Source organism: Lepidochelys olivacea (genome assembly GCF_965140295.1).
Source record: "Lepidochelys olivacea isolate rLepOli2 genome assembly, chromosome: 2".
NCBI lineage: Eukaryota > Metazoa > Chordata > Testudines > Cheloniidae > Lepidochelys > Lepidochelys olivacea.
The window spans coordinates 123,801,598-123,817,838 of record NC_140412.1 but is presented as its reverse complement, the minus strand read 5'-3'; the positions used below and the strand labels follow the sequence as shown (position 1 = coordinate 123,817,838).

The 16,241-nt window shown below is 44.8% G+C and overlaps 2 protein-coding genes across 5 annotated transcripts in view; one reads left to right on the top strand and one right to left on the bottom strand.

Moving 5' to 3' along the window:
* CDH20 (cadherin 20) overlaps positions 1-14,770 on the top strand; it is a 166,660-nt gene extending 151,890 nt beyond the window's left edge. For 2 of the 3 annotated variants that reach the window (XM_084620965.1, XM_084620966.1), the window contains exons 10-12: positions 2,342-2,459; positions 10,492-10,743; positions 13,264-14,770. In XM_084620965.1, the coding sequence (XP_084477091.1) occupies positions 2,342-2,459; positions 10,492-10,743; positions 13,264-13,763 (870 nt within the window). In that variant the 3' untranslated portion in view covers positions 13,764-14,770. The remainder of the gene's footprint in view (positions 1-2,341; positions 2,460-10,491; positions 10,744-13,263) is intronic. The other variant, XM_084620967.1, reaches the window with a different exon arrangement.
* Positions 1-16,241, bottom strand: part of RNF152 (ring finger protein 152) — a 204,580-nt gene that overhangs the window by 4,356 nt on the left and 183,983 nt on the right. The window lies entirely within an intron of this gene.

Here is a 16,241-nt window from a genome sequence, read left to right as displayed (position 1 = left end):
TTCATCCATAGCACCTTTCTCCTCCCCATTGATCAAAAAGTACTTTGTAAACTCTGATTCACTTCACTTCTGACATGAAGCCATCTTTAGAGAGGCTGGCAGCAGACAATCAGACAGCATGTTGCACAGCAGTAATGACAAGAGGAAATGTGAGATCACTGGGGTAAACTCAGCCTCTAATGAAGAGCATTATGAGGTCTTTAGTGCTCCTACATGACAGGCAGTGGCTTGGGTTGTGTTTTTTGTTTGCTCTTGGGGTTTTTTTTTGCTTTTTTAAATCCTGGCAGGAAGAACTCCACATGCATAGTAAGTTGCATAGAATTGAACCTATCCCTCTAGGAAGGATGACAGACTGAGTCAGCTCTCTAGGGGTTTGATCATGTAATTACAGGAAGTCTAGGTATTTCTAACATAGAATCCTAGGTTCCACTCATTGACACCCATGAAAATCAAGAATCACTCTACTGAAGCAAGCAGTGTCGACTTCACGATGATGTCACTCCTCTGTCTCAAATCAGACCTTTCATATATGGACTCATTCATTGGGGTGTCTATATTCCACAGGCAGACACACAAACTCAGCATTTAAGGTCTGATCTTACACTCATTGATGTCAGTGGGAATTTTGTCACTGAGCCCAGCCATTGCTCAACCTGGCCCTTAGGCATTCAGTATCCACGGTACTACATTTGGGTGCTCAAATAAGAATTGGATGCCTAAATTTAAAAACTGGAATGCCCATCTCTTAGTAGGGGAGAAAAAAAATAGACATTTCCTATTTTAGACCTGCCCTTAGCTTTCACTAAATCTATTTCAAGCCTAATTACCACTATAAAGTAGCCTGGAGCAAGTGGGCCGACTTCACGATATGACTCTCCTCAAGTCAATGGGTTTATACCAGAGATAACTTTGTACAAACTATGCACAAAGAAGCCCCAGCATGAGGCAAAGAAAAATCATCACTGTTTGGGTTTCCTAGAGGACAAACTTTTCAAGTAGTGCATGAGAATTTAGACAGGCAGCTGCCATTAGGAATAACTGGAGTCATGTGACTAAATTGCTTTGCACCACTCTGAAACATTCCTGGAATCAGTTTCAAAGTGCTATTTAAGACTGTCCAGATTGATCATTTCCCGGTTAATCACTTAGAAAACAAACTTCAATGCTATGAATTCAAGTAGAAGTTTATTCTTTATATTAAAACTAAGCAACCGGTCTGTCTCTGATTCTGTTACATGCTCAGGCTGAGCCAGGGGCGTATTCTGTTACTCCCCATTGAAATCAACAGGCTACATATGGTGTAAAGGTGGCAGAAATTGGCTTTGAATCAGCTTCTATTTTAGTTTCTTTCCAAACAGCCTATTATATTCATTGCTTAAGGCAATGCTTGTTTGTTTTCTTATTGTTGACTCCATAGGAAAAACCTAATTAATTAAAAAAAATTAAGGGAGCTTAGATTTCACCATTTAAAGTCAATGGCAAAACTCCCACTGACTTAAGTGGAGTTAGAATTTCACCCAAGATATTTTGAACTGTGGGTCAACCACACTATCACCAGCACTAGTTCTTCTGAAATCCAAATGCTTTTTCTAGTGCACATCCTTGGTGACAGAATATATAGAATGGGGAGGGAAGTTTATATTCCGTAAGTTACAGTAGGTTTAGCTTATTGTGTGAAAGTTAGTAGAAACCAGCGAATGGAGCAGGGGCAGGAATTTAAATTTGACCATTTTTGGAGGGGCACGTTCTGTTCATGCCCCTGCTTGCCTTCCCCCTTGTGCACACCCCTGGAAGGGAGCATTCATCACATGGAAATCAAGCATGGAAAATTTACATATATAATGGTACAGAACTGCCTTTTTTTCCATCTTTTAAGCAAAGCAACATGTTTCCTTGTGAAACATTCCTTACTAATTAAAATTGTGTTCAAAATCCTCATCTAGGGTTCAGTGTGGATAAGTGTCTGAAAGTTATCTACTTGGTAGTAGAAAATGAGGTTGGAAGTCTATTTACAATGGGCTTTCTTGTGACTTCTGATCATGTGCTTCTGAGCATTTCAGAGGCTTCAAAAAAGGTTTGATTTAAGCTGGGAACTGAGGAGTGGCTTGTCTGTTATTTTAAATGAACCAATTGGCCCATCCCTAGTTTTACTGGGATTTTTATGATTGTAATGAAATAAAATGAAGTCGAGAAGGCTTTCAATGTCTCAGGTCATGAGTTGTCCCTCACAAGATGGTCTTGTTCAAACACTGAATTGGCTTTCACTTTTGGAGTGTAATTCTTTAAGCGGTGTCTCCCTAGCAGGGCTGCTATCATTCTGTTTTGTTCTTGCATCCCACAGCTGATTCAGACAGTGAGTGCAGTTGACCAGGATGACCCACAAGGGGGTCAGCACTTCTACTACAGCTTGGCTCCTGAGGCAGCTAACAACCCCAACTTCACTCTGAGGGACAATCAAGGTAATCAGAGTGGACGCCATCCGTTAGTGACACTTATTTCTATAGCCTGAGTTGGATGTGAGAGGCTTTGACGCACAGTGCGCTATGAACCTGCCATTATCAATAATGCCAAGTGACATCTGCTCCTTAAAGGCAGCAATAAAATGACATTTTATACGCTTGAAGGTTATACAACATTTGCATCTATATAAATATTTCCCAGTGATTGGCGCTTTTCTTCGAGGAAAAGTGTCAGTATTGTGCAAATTCAGATCTTGTGGTCATGCTGTAGGCATCTAAAATTTCAAGAGTGGGACTTGGTTCAAAAGGCGAGGCTTAAAGGTAGGATTAGAACTGGAACTAGGAGAAATCGAGAGCAAAATAATTTCACTCTTTTGCACCCTACATGTTTTCTTCCAAGCACAGAATGTGAATGCTCCTATTATTCCAGTGTCTCCTCTCTTTTTCTCAAAGCTCTTTACACTTGTTCACTTGCTGCTCGTAAAAAAGCTGTAAGAGTTACAGGGGAGATGCACAGCACAGAGGTAAGAAGCCATCTAGGACGCACGGAGCAGAAAGAGAGAAGCCAGAGTAGAACACTCAAAAAAGGAAACAGGGAGTAACAAGGGAAGATAGTGAAAAACCATTGTCCAAGAACAAGGAGATAAGCATGTTAGCTGGATGGTTCAAATGGGATCATTCAAAGTGAAAAACATTTGGAACTGAACCTGATCTTGCAATCCTTGCACACAGGATCAGGCCTAAAAGCGTCCTTTATTCTAGCTTTAAGAGGTAGCCACAACTATATAAACATTCGCAGTGAAATATTTAGTGCAGAAGCGGCTCACCACGTCTTGCCCAGTGGTACAGAGCTACTTCTCTGCACTGCGTATAGGAGACCTAGCATTGACAATGGAGCCGATACAGGGTTGGAAAATAATGCTTTCAGCCTATGGTAGGAAGAAGTCTCTCCTGTACATCATATTAACTCTGGAAGCTTCTTTCAAAGTGAAAGAAATTTGACTCAAATAGAGTTTGTTCTATTCTTTGTGCTCATGCAAAGCTGTCGTGCACTTCTTTGGCAGTCCTCCAGCTGCTATCCCACACTGCTTTGCAGGCAACCATTAATGACTTGTCTATTTACCTCTATGCCTTCCACTGCTCTGGTGTCAAGCTGACCAGATGCCCCTTTCCCTGTTTAAAAACTGGCACAGGGCCAGATTTTGCCCATTTTCTCCTGGATTTGAATGCATCAGTATTACTCCAGAAGCCCTAAAACATGCCTAGAGCAGCTGCTTGGAGCTATGCTGAGACCCTGAATCTCATCACCACCTGGGGAGAAGCATCAGAAAGCTCTTGTGGCCACCCACCAGAAGAAAGCTCTTTCTATGGGCACTGCTAAGCACGTAACCAGGCCGGGCCTCAACCAGCACACCAAACACTGCAGGGTAAAGAGCAAACAGCCCAGGAGGACTTACATTCACACTGGGGATGCTGGGAAAAGGTCCAGTAGTGGCAATGTGACCTGTCCATCTTTTGAAGAGCTGGACAGAATTTTGACCAGTTACCCTACCACCCAAACCAGGAAGGGTATGGACCCTGCTCCGTCCCCACCCCAAGGACAACCTGCAAGACTCACTGGAGGATGAACATGAGGAAGCCAGTGAAGACCTCTCCCCAGAATGCTAAGATTTCTTCAGGATTCAGAACCATGATGTTGGCCAGGTAGAAAGTGAGCCTAGTTCCTGATGTGCAGCAACCAAGCCCAATTCCCAGCCAGAAATCCAGGCTCGGACTGATAAGGCAGACCCTCTCAAGGGAAGCTTGTCATGTAAGTATCTATCTTTATAATTAAATTATTATTATTATTATTATTGTGCTATGCTAGCTTCAGTTTGGGTGCCCCATGGCCAAAGCCACTTTAGTTTGATGCAAGCTAGGAGCCTTTCCGAGTCTCCAGCCTCGTCCCCAGTCCACATTGCGTTTTTGGCCCCTCCATACAGTTTTCAAAATGGTGGCTGCTCTGGCCAAGCAGCCTGCATCTGTCTCATGCTAAAGTCCTGACCATTTTCAAGCCCACACCATGGAGGACACATGTCCATCCACCTATTTTTCTTTCCTCTCCCCACATCTGTCCTGTCTGGCAAACCCCCCCAACCCCATTTGCCCTCTCAAAATGGCAGCCAGCAGCCTGGCACAGCCTCCACCTGCACCCCCCATACCTCCTCAAGCTTATTTAAGTAATGAAAACATTCATTTGTGCAAAATTAAACAGTTTATCAATGCAGTGGTTACAGGAAGTTTGGTTGCTATTCAGTTTACATGAAGTAGACACGGACACCGCATGCCTGTACAGGTACAAAAACTACAGCTCCTTGCGGAGGCATTGATGCTCTGTAACAGTGAATGCTTCAGACAACCACGGCAGAACCCTAGTTTTCTCTGCACTTTCACCACCTCTGCAAGGAAGATAAAGCAGAATCTAAGCCAAAGAAATTACCTGATTTTGGTCTGGGCATTATGGAGGATGGCTATGCAGCCATCCCCCTTCCATTCCTGCAGCATTTTGGGGGAAGAGCCGTCTTGGTGAATTACTTCACCACGTAGCTCACTGGTCTGCCCTTTGCTTTTTTCAATAAGGCCATTCTCTGCTTTTTAGTCACCCACCTATATGTAACATCACTGAGAATCAGGACAGCCTAAAAGTGATGTAGAGGGGATTCCACGCAGGCCCTCCACTCACCCCTACCACACTGTATAAGCAAAAATGCAAAATTCCCAACCCTTCCCTAGCCTCTGAGGGGCAACGGCAAACCCCAAGCAGCAAATAACACACAGACAAAAATCCCTGTAGAGTTCTCATTCACACACTACTTACCATCTCTGAAGTTCCCCCAAGACTAGGAAGAATCTCAAGGAAAGAAAGTCACCAAGTGCATGGTGATGGGTTGGGTCACAGAAACCCCCTTGGGACTGCCACCTGATGTGCTGAGACTACCCCTGAGCCCATTTTTCCTGCCAGCTTGGGACTTCAGTACCCTGTCTTGTTGAGCCAGACACGCTAGCCTGCTGCAAACACAGACCCAGAGTCTGAACCACGTCCCCGAAAAGCTGAAGAGTTAACTGAAAACAGCTTAAGAAGTGCTCCTGTTTCTAGCACCCAGACACCTAGCTCCCAATGGGATCCAAACACCAAATAAATCCATTTTACTCTGTATAAAGCTTATACAGGGTAAACTCATAAATTGTCCTCCTTCTGTAACACTGATAGAGAGATATGGACAGCTGTTTGCTCTCCCAGGTATTAGTCACTAACTCTGGGTTCAGTAATAAGTAACAGTGATTTTATTAAGTATAAAAAGTAGAATTTAAGTGGTTCCAAGTAATTACAGACAGAACAAAGTAAATTACCAAGCAAAATAAAACAAAAACACACAAGTCTAAGCCTAATACAGTAGGAAATTAAATGCAGGTAAACGTCATCCTCAGAGATGTTCCAATAAGCTTCTTTCACAGACTAGATTCCTTCCTAGTCTGGGTCCAGCAATCATTCACACCCCCCATAGTTACTGTCCTTTCTTTCAGTTTATTTCAGGCATCTCTTTGGGGTGGAGAGGCTATCTTTTAAGTCAGCTGAAGACAAAACGGAAAGGCTTCCAGGGCCTTTTATATTTTCTCTCTTGTGAATGGAAACCCCTTTGTTCTTCTGTGCAAAGCCATAGCAACAAGATGGAGTTTGTAGCCACCTGGGCAAGTCACATGTCTATGAATGATCCAGCATTTTGCAGGCCGACGCCATTGTTTATATGTTAGTTTGAACATCCCCAGGAAAGCTCAGATGTGGATTGGTGTCTCCTAAAGTCCATTGTCAGTTAAGTGTTTCTTTATTGGGCACTTACTGAGACTTTCTCAAGAAGCTGACCAAATGCTTCAATGAGGTTACTTAGAGTCAAACACATTGAGATACAAGTAAATAGCCAATATTCATAACTTCAAATACAAAAAATGATACACACATACAGACTGTATAATCATAACCAGCAAACTACAACCTTTCCAGACTCACCCCACTTGGCCTCCTCTGTACAAGACCTGGTGCAACCATAGGACCCTGGTTACAACAACGATCTATACAGTCACAGTTTATGTCAATAACGTCACATGCATATGAAAAACAATGCTATTGTAGCCTCTCTGGAATATGAACAATAACCACTTTTATCTTTTCCTTCCTCCCACAGCTGCAGCACTTGCAGTGGACAGACCCTCCATGACAAGGCCTTTATCAATAGCTGAGATGCTGGCTAACCTGATAGGGAAGAGACTTAAAACGCAGCATGAAATGTTCGCGGGCCTCTTTGCAGAGGCCCAATGACAAATGAAAATAGTGGAGAGATGGAGGCTGTACTTGGGCAAAGAGAAGGAAAAAGAAACTGAGCTCCTCAGAGAGACCATTGGGGTGAACAAAGACAGTGTCACAGTGGCCAGGGACAGCATTGCAACGGTAAAAGATGCTGTTGAAATAGACATGGAGATATGAAGGCATCTCCTGGAGGCAACAGAGAGCCGGAAGGGTCTGCTGCAGCTTCTGTTAACCAGGACCCAGCCATGTTATGCAGCCCCTGACAATATAGGGTACTGGGAACACTAGCAACAGCGTGTACTGTTCTACACCCAACAGAATACCCCCAACCCCACAAAGGCTATTCCTTCACAGACCCAAGCTCAGGACAGCAAGAACAATTTCACCTGGGAGCCCTCATCTACCACCCAAAATAACTTTGACCCTTGCCACTCAACACCAGAAGAGGAAGAGGCGAGGCATATGTTCCCCTGTGAATTGAGCCCTCCCTCCCCTGGTTGTGTTCTGCCCTCCACTGCACAATGTCACTTTGAATTTTTGTTTAGTTATTGTTCTAAATAAGGCCTCTTTCTGTTTGCTATATAATACAGTGTTTAATAATAAAACTCATTAAAATAATTTATAAAAAAAGAGTTGTCAATGCATTTTATATAGAAAATCCATAGACTGTAAATAGTTCAGAGTGTTTTACAGAAGAACCAAGCACAGACAAAATAAAATGATTTCCACAACATTGCCCTTCACTTCACTAATACTGCACTGTTCACAATCCCCCCCCACCCACCCCCACACACACACCCTCAACTGGGTAACAGCTGCACATTTTCAGGCTGAGACTCAAAGTAAGATCAAGAGGTATCTATGATAGCATTGCCCTGGCTGTTTCTATTTTGTATTGGATTCCTTGCTGGCTTCTCAAGACACAGCCTTAATCTCAGGTGGAAGGCTTTTCCCTTACTCTGACAAATGTTGTTCAAAATGTCACGGAGCAATAATTTTAAGGCACTTATTTTTTTCCCTCCAGCTTCCAACATATTCCACAAACAGCACCACCTTCCTTTCAAATGGCAAAATGCACACCCACTGTCATTCTGCAACTATTAAGACTGTAGTTAAACAATTCCTTCCTTCTGGCCAAACCAACTGTGAATGGCTGTTACCCAGGGAAGCAGGGGACAAGCCAGGTCTCCTAGGATAACCAGAGCAATCTGCACACCATTCATGTCCATAATCATCCTCTAGGCAAACTGTTCTTGATCCATTAAGATAAACAGAGCTGAGTTCCCAAAATCCAACCATTGTGGACTCTTCCAGACCACTCTGCATTTAAGTCTGTAAACCTGCCACGGTGGTCAACAGCCTTTGTAGCACCATGGAGAAATACCCCTTTCTGTGTATAAATTCTGAACTGCGGGCATGGAGGGGAAGGGATGGGAGGAGCCAAATAATAGGTACATTGTATTGGAGCAACTGATGGCAGCAGTTTGGGAATCCCAGGAGTGCAAACCCATCAGTAATATGCTGAACATTACCAAGCTTTATAACCTGGTGCAACAGTACCTCTTCCATGGCACCACACATAAACAATGGCCCCCACAGCTGATCTCCCCAGGCCAAATTGGTTGGCGGTGTTCCAGTAGCATTCTGGGGTGACCAGCTTCCAGATGGCAATGGCAGCCTACTTCTCCGCAGGTATGGGGCACCATGTGTTGGTATGCTGCCGCTCCAGGGCCAGTTCTGTACAGATCTCAAAAAAGGTTGCCTACACTACCCTGAAATTCTCTCGCCATGGCGGATTGCCCCAGCTCTGCAGAGTGATCCTTTCCCACCAATCCATGCTGGCTTCCTGAGCCCAGAAATGGCACTGCAGGCTGTGAAGCTACTTCAGCAACTGCTTCTCTCATGTCAGTTGCTCGCCGTCCTCCTCTTCCTCCTCAGCCTCTGCAGCTGATGTGGCAAGTGAAGTCCAAACCCAAAGTCATCCAGCTTTGAGTGCTGAAATAGAGTCCAAGCAGCCTCTGTGTGCTCACAGTTGCCAGCGTTGCTGAGTCCATGCTGGCTGACAGCAATTCAAAAATCAATGCTAGTCTGCCCAGAAAAGGAAGCATGGGGAAGAGAGAATGGAAAAATGGGATTTTTTTTTTAATTGAAATGCCCTGGCTTCTGGTATACAACCCACAATTCACAGAGAGAAAAATCCCAGAATGCACACTGCTCAGCAGCAAAGCAAAGGACCATGGGATACCCTCAGAGAATGCAACATGCTTGTTGTTCACCAAGCCACCACTGTCTGTGCACAATGATATGAATCGAAAGAGGCACCACCAGCCTGTGTGTGTGCCATTAGTGTAGCTCATGTCCTGCAAATTAAATAATGCATGTCAAATTAATCCTCTACCCCCACTCCCACTCTGTGTAGACAAACCTAGAGATGGCAAAGAATTCTCTTCACTGATTTAGCGCTGACGAGATCAGCACTGACTTCCCCAGAAAATCCCTGCACGTTTTCATGAGGATCGAACTGTGAACAGCTGCCTGAACCCCAACCCTTCTGGCCAGCTGCACCCACGGTAATTCGGAAGTCCTGACTCTGAAGTTTGTAGTGTGGACAGGGGCCTTTCGTGTTTTGAGAGGAGCTGGGTGAGAACTGGAAATTCTGTTCTGCAGGAAAGTGCAACATTTTGGCAAGGGGTGTTCTAAATTAGAAGAGTGAAATTTCAATTTCCTGTGAAATAATTCCAAAAAAGTTTGAATTGAGACCAAAATGTTTCATTTCAATATAGTGTTGAAATATTTTGTTTCAACTTTGTTTTCATTCATTTAGTTTTGACGTTTATATTAGACATGACATGAATATATAAATACCATATTATATAAATTAATATAATCTAAATGAAATGAATCAAAATGAAATGTTTGATATTGTCAAAACAAAATACTTCAATCTTGTCCCATCTAAAGTTTTGTCAAAATGGACATTCCTGCAAAATGTTTTAATTTTGATTAAACTACCCTTATTTGGGGGGGGGGGGGTGGAGGGAGAGTGCTGAAAAAGCATGCCATCCTCCCCTCCCCTCGCAACCCAACCCAAAGAGACACTGAATGAGACTTATTTTGGCTTCTTTTATCCCCCTGGTGCCCCCAGCTTGTATAGCCCAGAATGATTGAGCCAGCTGATTTTAGAGGTCTTTCAGATGTAGAAAAAACAAGCCACACATCAAAAATAAGAGACCATCACATGTCCACAAGGGTTACACAAAGAGGTTTCCACAGCATTTGCACTGGAAGCACAAACAACAAGGCCTAGAAAAGCTGCTGAGCAGGAACAAACAGGGACAAGAAGCTACCCTCAACTGTTCATTTCTATCTTGCTTTCTGAAAGATATTTGAGCAAGATCTGAAGGCTGAGAGTTTGCTCTGGGCACTTAGTGTCACACAGGGTAAGAGAGTGTCATAAGGTGTACGCCTTACAGCTCTATATGTTTTAGCCTGAAAACATGTTGGAGTGAGGATGGGAGACTGAGGCAAAATGCTGATTAGTGGCAAACTGGCGAAAAGCAAAGAAACCAGGGAAAGGATATCCCCAATGTGTGTCTAATGCTGGAGGGGGGAGGGGGTTAAACCTCCATTTCCAGGTGAAAATGTTGGCATCATAAATTCTTAAATATCTTTATTAATTTCCTACCCTAGACAACACTGCCTGGATTTTAACCAGGAGATCTGGCTTCCGACAGCACGAGCAGAACACCTTTTATCTCCCCATCCTGATCGCCGATAACGGGCACCCCATGCTGAGCAGCACTGGTACGCTGACCGTACACGTGTGCGGCTGTGATGACGATGGTGTGGTGATGTCCTGCAATGCAGAGGCCTATATACTCCCTGTCAGCCTGAGCAGAGGAGCACTCACTGCAATCCTAGCCTGCATCTTTGTCTTGTTAGGTAAAACTTGGGTTCCCTTTCCTAATGAGGGCATTAACTCACCTATTCTGGTCATGATACTTGGGAGACTGTTAGCCTCACAAAGGTTGATTGTATGTTGTGTATAAAATAGAAGTGTGTGTATAATATATATATTGACCTCTTTATTGACCTCAGCATTTCCCCCCAAGATTTTATGAGACAAAGAAGGGCAACAGGGCAAGGGAGGTCAAATGGTCAAAGTTTCTCTCACACACACACAAATCAGAAAAATATTGAAAACTTGTAAATTTCAGTATTTGGCTCTGAATCTTCCAGATGTTTAGCACCTCTGCTCCCATTCTGTGTTTTAATCAGATCTATCTACTTACTTAGATGTAGTGGTGAGCTGGAGCCGGTTCGCACCGGTTCACTAGAACTGGTTGTTAAATTTAGAAGCCCTTTTAGAACCGGTTGTTCCGTGAGGGGCAACCGGTTCTAAAAGGGCTTCTAAATTTAACCGGTCAAAAGTGGCGCCTTAGGCACCGACTCCACAGGTGCTCCAGCCCTAGAGCACCCAAGGGGAAAATTTGGTGGGCGCAGAGCACCCACCGGCAGCTCCCCGCCCCACCCCCAGCTCACCTCACCTCCGCTCCGCCTCCTCCCTACTCTGCTTCTCCCCCGGCCCGGCTTCCCGCGAATCAGCTGTTTGCGCGGAAAGCCGGGGCAGGCTGAGAAGCAGGCCGCAGCTTCCTGCTCAGGCCCAGGGAGGCGGAGGTGAGCTGGGGCGGAGGGGCACGAGGAGGGCTGCCCGCGCCACAGCAGGTAACCGGGGGGGGGGGCGCACAGGGGAACCGCTTCCTGCCCCAGCTCACCTCTGCCACCCTCGGCCTGAGCGGGAAGCCGCGGCCTGCTTCTCTGCCCTCCCTGGCTGATTCGCAGGAAGCCGGCGGGGGGAGGGGGGGCGCAGAGAAGCAGAGCAGGGCAGTGGGTTCAGGGGAGGAGGCGGAGGTGAGGTGAGCTGGGGCCGGGCGCGGGGCGGGGAGCTGCCGGTGGGTGCTCTACACCCACCAATTTTCCCCCATGGGTGCTCCAGCCCCGGAGCACCCACGGAGTCAGCGCCTAAGGCACCACTTTAGATGTGATCAGTAGGGGGAGCAACCGCTCCCCCTACTTACCCCCTAGCTATGCTCTCCCCCCCACCCAGGAGCCAGCGGGACCTGCTGGATGCTTCCTGGGAGCTGCCCCAGGTAAGCACTGCCGGGACTCCCCACCTTGCCCCCCAGCAGGTGCCTCTGGCTCTTAGGGGTGGGCCACGAGACCCTCCTGCCCAGTTCTGGGGGCAGTCAGGGGAGGGGGGGTGGATGGGGCAGGGGTCCCGGGGGGCAGGGGTGGGCAATGACCCCCTCGTGGGGTGAGGAGGGAACCCGTTGTTAAGATTTTAGCAGCTCATCACTGCTTAGATGGTCCCATCATCACAAATATCTAAGGTTAGTATCTCACCTCCAGGGGGAGCTACAGTGCTTAATAGCTCTCTTGTGCTCTCATTTATCCTCAGATCTGGTCTGTTTCCCTACCCATTTCCCCTGTACTCTGCCCCAGATATTGGGATCAGCAGGAATCTGGGTCAAATTGCTCCTGCCCTTGATCTCCACATATTCCCTAAAGTTTCAGAAGTTCATTCTGAGAAGCAATGGGATAGAGGCACAGGCTAACATTTTCAAAAGTACCGAAGTCCTATTTTCAACAGTGACTTAGGCAAACAGGAGCCTAAGGTCATGTCTACACTAGAGAGCTTACAGCTGTGCCACTGTAAGATCTCTTGTGTAGCCACTCTATGTGGATGGGAGTGAGCTCTCCCGTTAAAATAATTAAACCATCCCCAACGAGCAGCAGGGCAAGCCCACGTTGACATAGAGCTGACCACAGTGTCATGCACCACGGTGCTTGTCAGTGTCATGTATGTTGCTCAGTCAGGTGGTTTTTTTCCCCCAAACCCCTTAGCAACGTAAGTTATACCAACTAAAGTGATAGTATAGACATAACCTAAGTGTCATTAAAAAAAAAAATCAATGGGATTTATGAGAGAAAGGGAGCAGATTAGATGGGCTCAAACCACAACATTTGGGTATGGGTCCAATTTTACAGCAAACCCTCTCCCCACTCCAAAGTTCTGGATTGTTTAAATCCTGAGATTTGGTTTGGTGTCTTATAGGAAAAAGGAGCCACATTCAGACCAAAAATTTAAAATTAGTTTTCTTAGCTCCATCCCAGAAGTATTTGACTTCTATGCACTACTAATATGGGCTCCTATCTAGAGGAACTCATTAAATGAGGTATTTTAGTTACTATCATTACAAAATTGTCATACTGATTCTGTCAGCGTTTGTAAACACCAAGTACAATGGCTGGACTGGGCATTGGTATTTGCATTCTCACTGCATCTTTCAGCCATGCCTTCTGTCAGAAATGCTCATTTGTTCCTTGTCTCAGTGATTAAGGAGAGCAGAAGCCAGAGAGCTAATTTTTCTGATGCCCGTATGTTTTGGTTGCCCCTTGTAGTGCTCGTGCTGCTCATTTTATCCATGAGGCGGCACAGGAAGCAGCCTTACATCATCGATGAAGAAGAGAACATCCATGAGAATATCGTCCGGTACGATGATGAAGGGGGTGGGGAGGAAGACACAGAGGCCTTTGACATTGCTGCCATGTGGAATCCCCGGGAGGCACAGGTAGTGGTGAAAAGCAGGCAGGAGATGCTGCCAGAAATAGAGAGCCTCTCCCGCTACGTACCTCAGACGTGCATAACGGACAACAACGTTCACAACTATGTGCTGGCCAAGCTGTACGAAGCGGACATGGACCTCTGGGCTCCTCCTTTTGACTCCCTCCAAACATACATGTTTGAAGGGAACGGCTCAGTGGCAGAGTCACTCAGTTCATTACAGTCTGTCACTACGGACTCAGACCAGAGCTATGACTACCTGACAGACTGGGGACCTCACTTTAAAAAGCTGGCCGAGATGTATGGCGTCACAGAGGGCAATGGGGCTCTGTGGTAATGAGTGAGGAGCAGAGTGTTTTCTGCACAACACAAACGTCCTAATCTAGATCCATTCTCATCAGAAGCTTGTGTGGACATAGGGTGAGACCTCCTAAAATTGCAGTATGGTGCTTAAATGAGAACAGGAGAGAGGGGTGCAAACAAAGCTCTCTCAGTGTGTCAGCTTTACTCAGTTAAATTAAGTTACATTTTTAAACAATGAAGAACAAAGAGGAAAGTATTTCCTGATTTTTAGAGCTATATTTGAAAGCTTCATTTCTGGAATATAATGATATTACTCAGTCTCGGTTTTTTTACATGGCAGCTTATGGAGTTCTTTGCATCGGTATATGAAGATCCTTAGGGCCCAATAGTAATCTTCTGCTCACAGGGAAATTGTCAGTCAAAGAGGATCCCCATTTGGTTATTTCCCCCCATTGCTAGCCAACAAAACAGAAAACTGGAATCTTCTGGAGTATTCATGATAAAATCAGCCTTCTTTCTTTGTTGCTAAGAGTCCTTTTAACCCTTGAAAAACAAGCCTGGCTTTTCCCATGTTACTCAGAGGAGAGGGCTTGGAAAGATCTTCGGATTTGTGCTCTAGTTTAATTGCTGATCATGAATCACTGAGGTTAAATACTAATCTGTCCTTTGTCAAGTTAGCATAAATTTATTTTCCCTCTCAGCTCTTTAAAATTTTGGCACTGCGGAACTGCTCAGAACAAAACCAGAAAATCTGCCTCTTTTGCACTGTAGATGTCTCTTCCATGTGCCAAATGTGATGGTTAGATGCTAGCAATGAAAGCCAAATAAAAACAAATTTGATAAATACATGGGTTAGAGGGGCTTTCCTAATCTGTGTGAGGTCAATCCAAGGGATGTTTACATACTGTAGATAACCTACTTGAACAAATGCAGTATTATAGAAGAATAAATGGATGTAAGAAAATTACATGTAAAAGTTTTGTATATTTGTTAATAATTTTGGTAATAAATATGATGTACTGCATACAGTACAGTACCTTAGCACCTCTTTTAATAAAAGTTATACTGAAGGGAAAGTCTGATGACAATTTATTGGATGCTTTACGTACACCAGTTAGTGCTTTTGAATAGCAGGCAAAAATTGGTTAGTCAGAGCTGTACAATGGAACTGAACTTTCAAGCTGCAGGGTCAAGCCCATAAAATGTTCACTTCTAAATAGTGGAACCCTTGTCAAAGAGCTCATTTAGGAGAGAGTCATTCCTCACTTTATGAAGCATTTAAGGCCATGTTTTAAACGCAGCTTCTCTTGTTGCATGCACAACACTTATGCACTCATTGGTTCAGTCATGGATGAAATCTACTCATGGAACCCATTTGCGCTCAATTTCCTGTGCAAATAGAATTTGGTGCATGGGGATTCTCTCATTTGTGTGCCCTAAAGGTAGTACACAAAAATCACATGCAGAAGTGAACGAACAACTCAGTGCATGTTTTACTGGAATCTTGTGATGAAATACAGATCTCAAATTGCATCTACAGGTTCTTTACATATAAAGAGGCTGTGCACACAAGGGTGTGCTGAAACATGTGCCAGACCTAAAAGTAACATGATTGTGTTATGTCGCATCTTTCTTCCCCCCTGCCCCATCTTCATTTTACTCACACGCACACCCACACACGCACCCCTGTCTCTTTATTTAGTCTAATTTTAGATTATAAGCTCTCCAGCAAAGAACTAGTCATCTCAGATGGGGGGGGGGGGGGGTGAGAGTTCGTTAATCTGGAGGAGAAGACAATTGACTGGGGGAGCACAGAGTGATTTTTGGAGAAGGCAAGCCAGGAAAGAGAGTGAGCAAAAGAGAAGATTTGGAGTGAAAAGGCTGGCAGAGAGGGGGAAAATGAAAGCAACAAGAGCAGAGTAAATAAAGCAAAAGAATGGTCAGAGAAGTGAAAAAAAGACCAAATGATATACAGCAATAAAACTGCTACTTGTCAAGGCAAACCTACACCAATATGGCACTAAGTATCTAGTGTGGGGTGTCGTGTTTTTGCACGTGTTCATGGAGTATCTTGGGAATATTAGTTACCAGCATCGAGGAAAGCGAACAAATGATCACAAAAAAAAAAGTCCATTCTTACATTGTTCTCTCCTTGCTGCTAGAACACTCAAATGTCAGTTCCTACATTATACTTCAGTGTCTGATCCAAAGAACACTGAAGTTAATGGAAAAGGTTTTAATGGGCTTTGGATTAGGTCCTTAAACAGCTTTCCATAGGTGCTGGAACTAGGGGTGCAGGGGTGCTGCAGCACCCTGTGGCTTGAAGTGGTTTCCATTCTATACAGGGTTTACAGTGTGGTTCAATGGCTTTCAGCACCCCCACTATAAAAATTGTTCCAGCACCCCTGCAGCTTTCCATATTTAGGCTCTGGTAGGCAACCAAGGGAGCCTCATTATTGCTGCAGAATTAACCGCAGGAACTGATGGTAGAAGAAACCCAGCCATCAAGAAA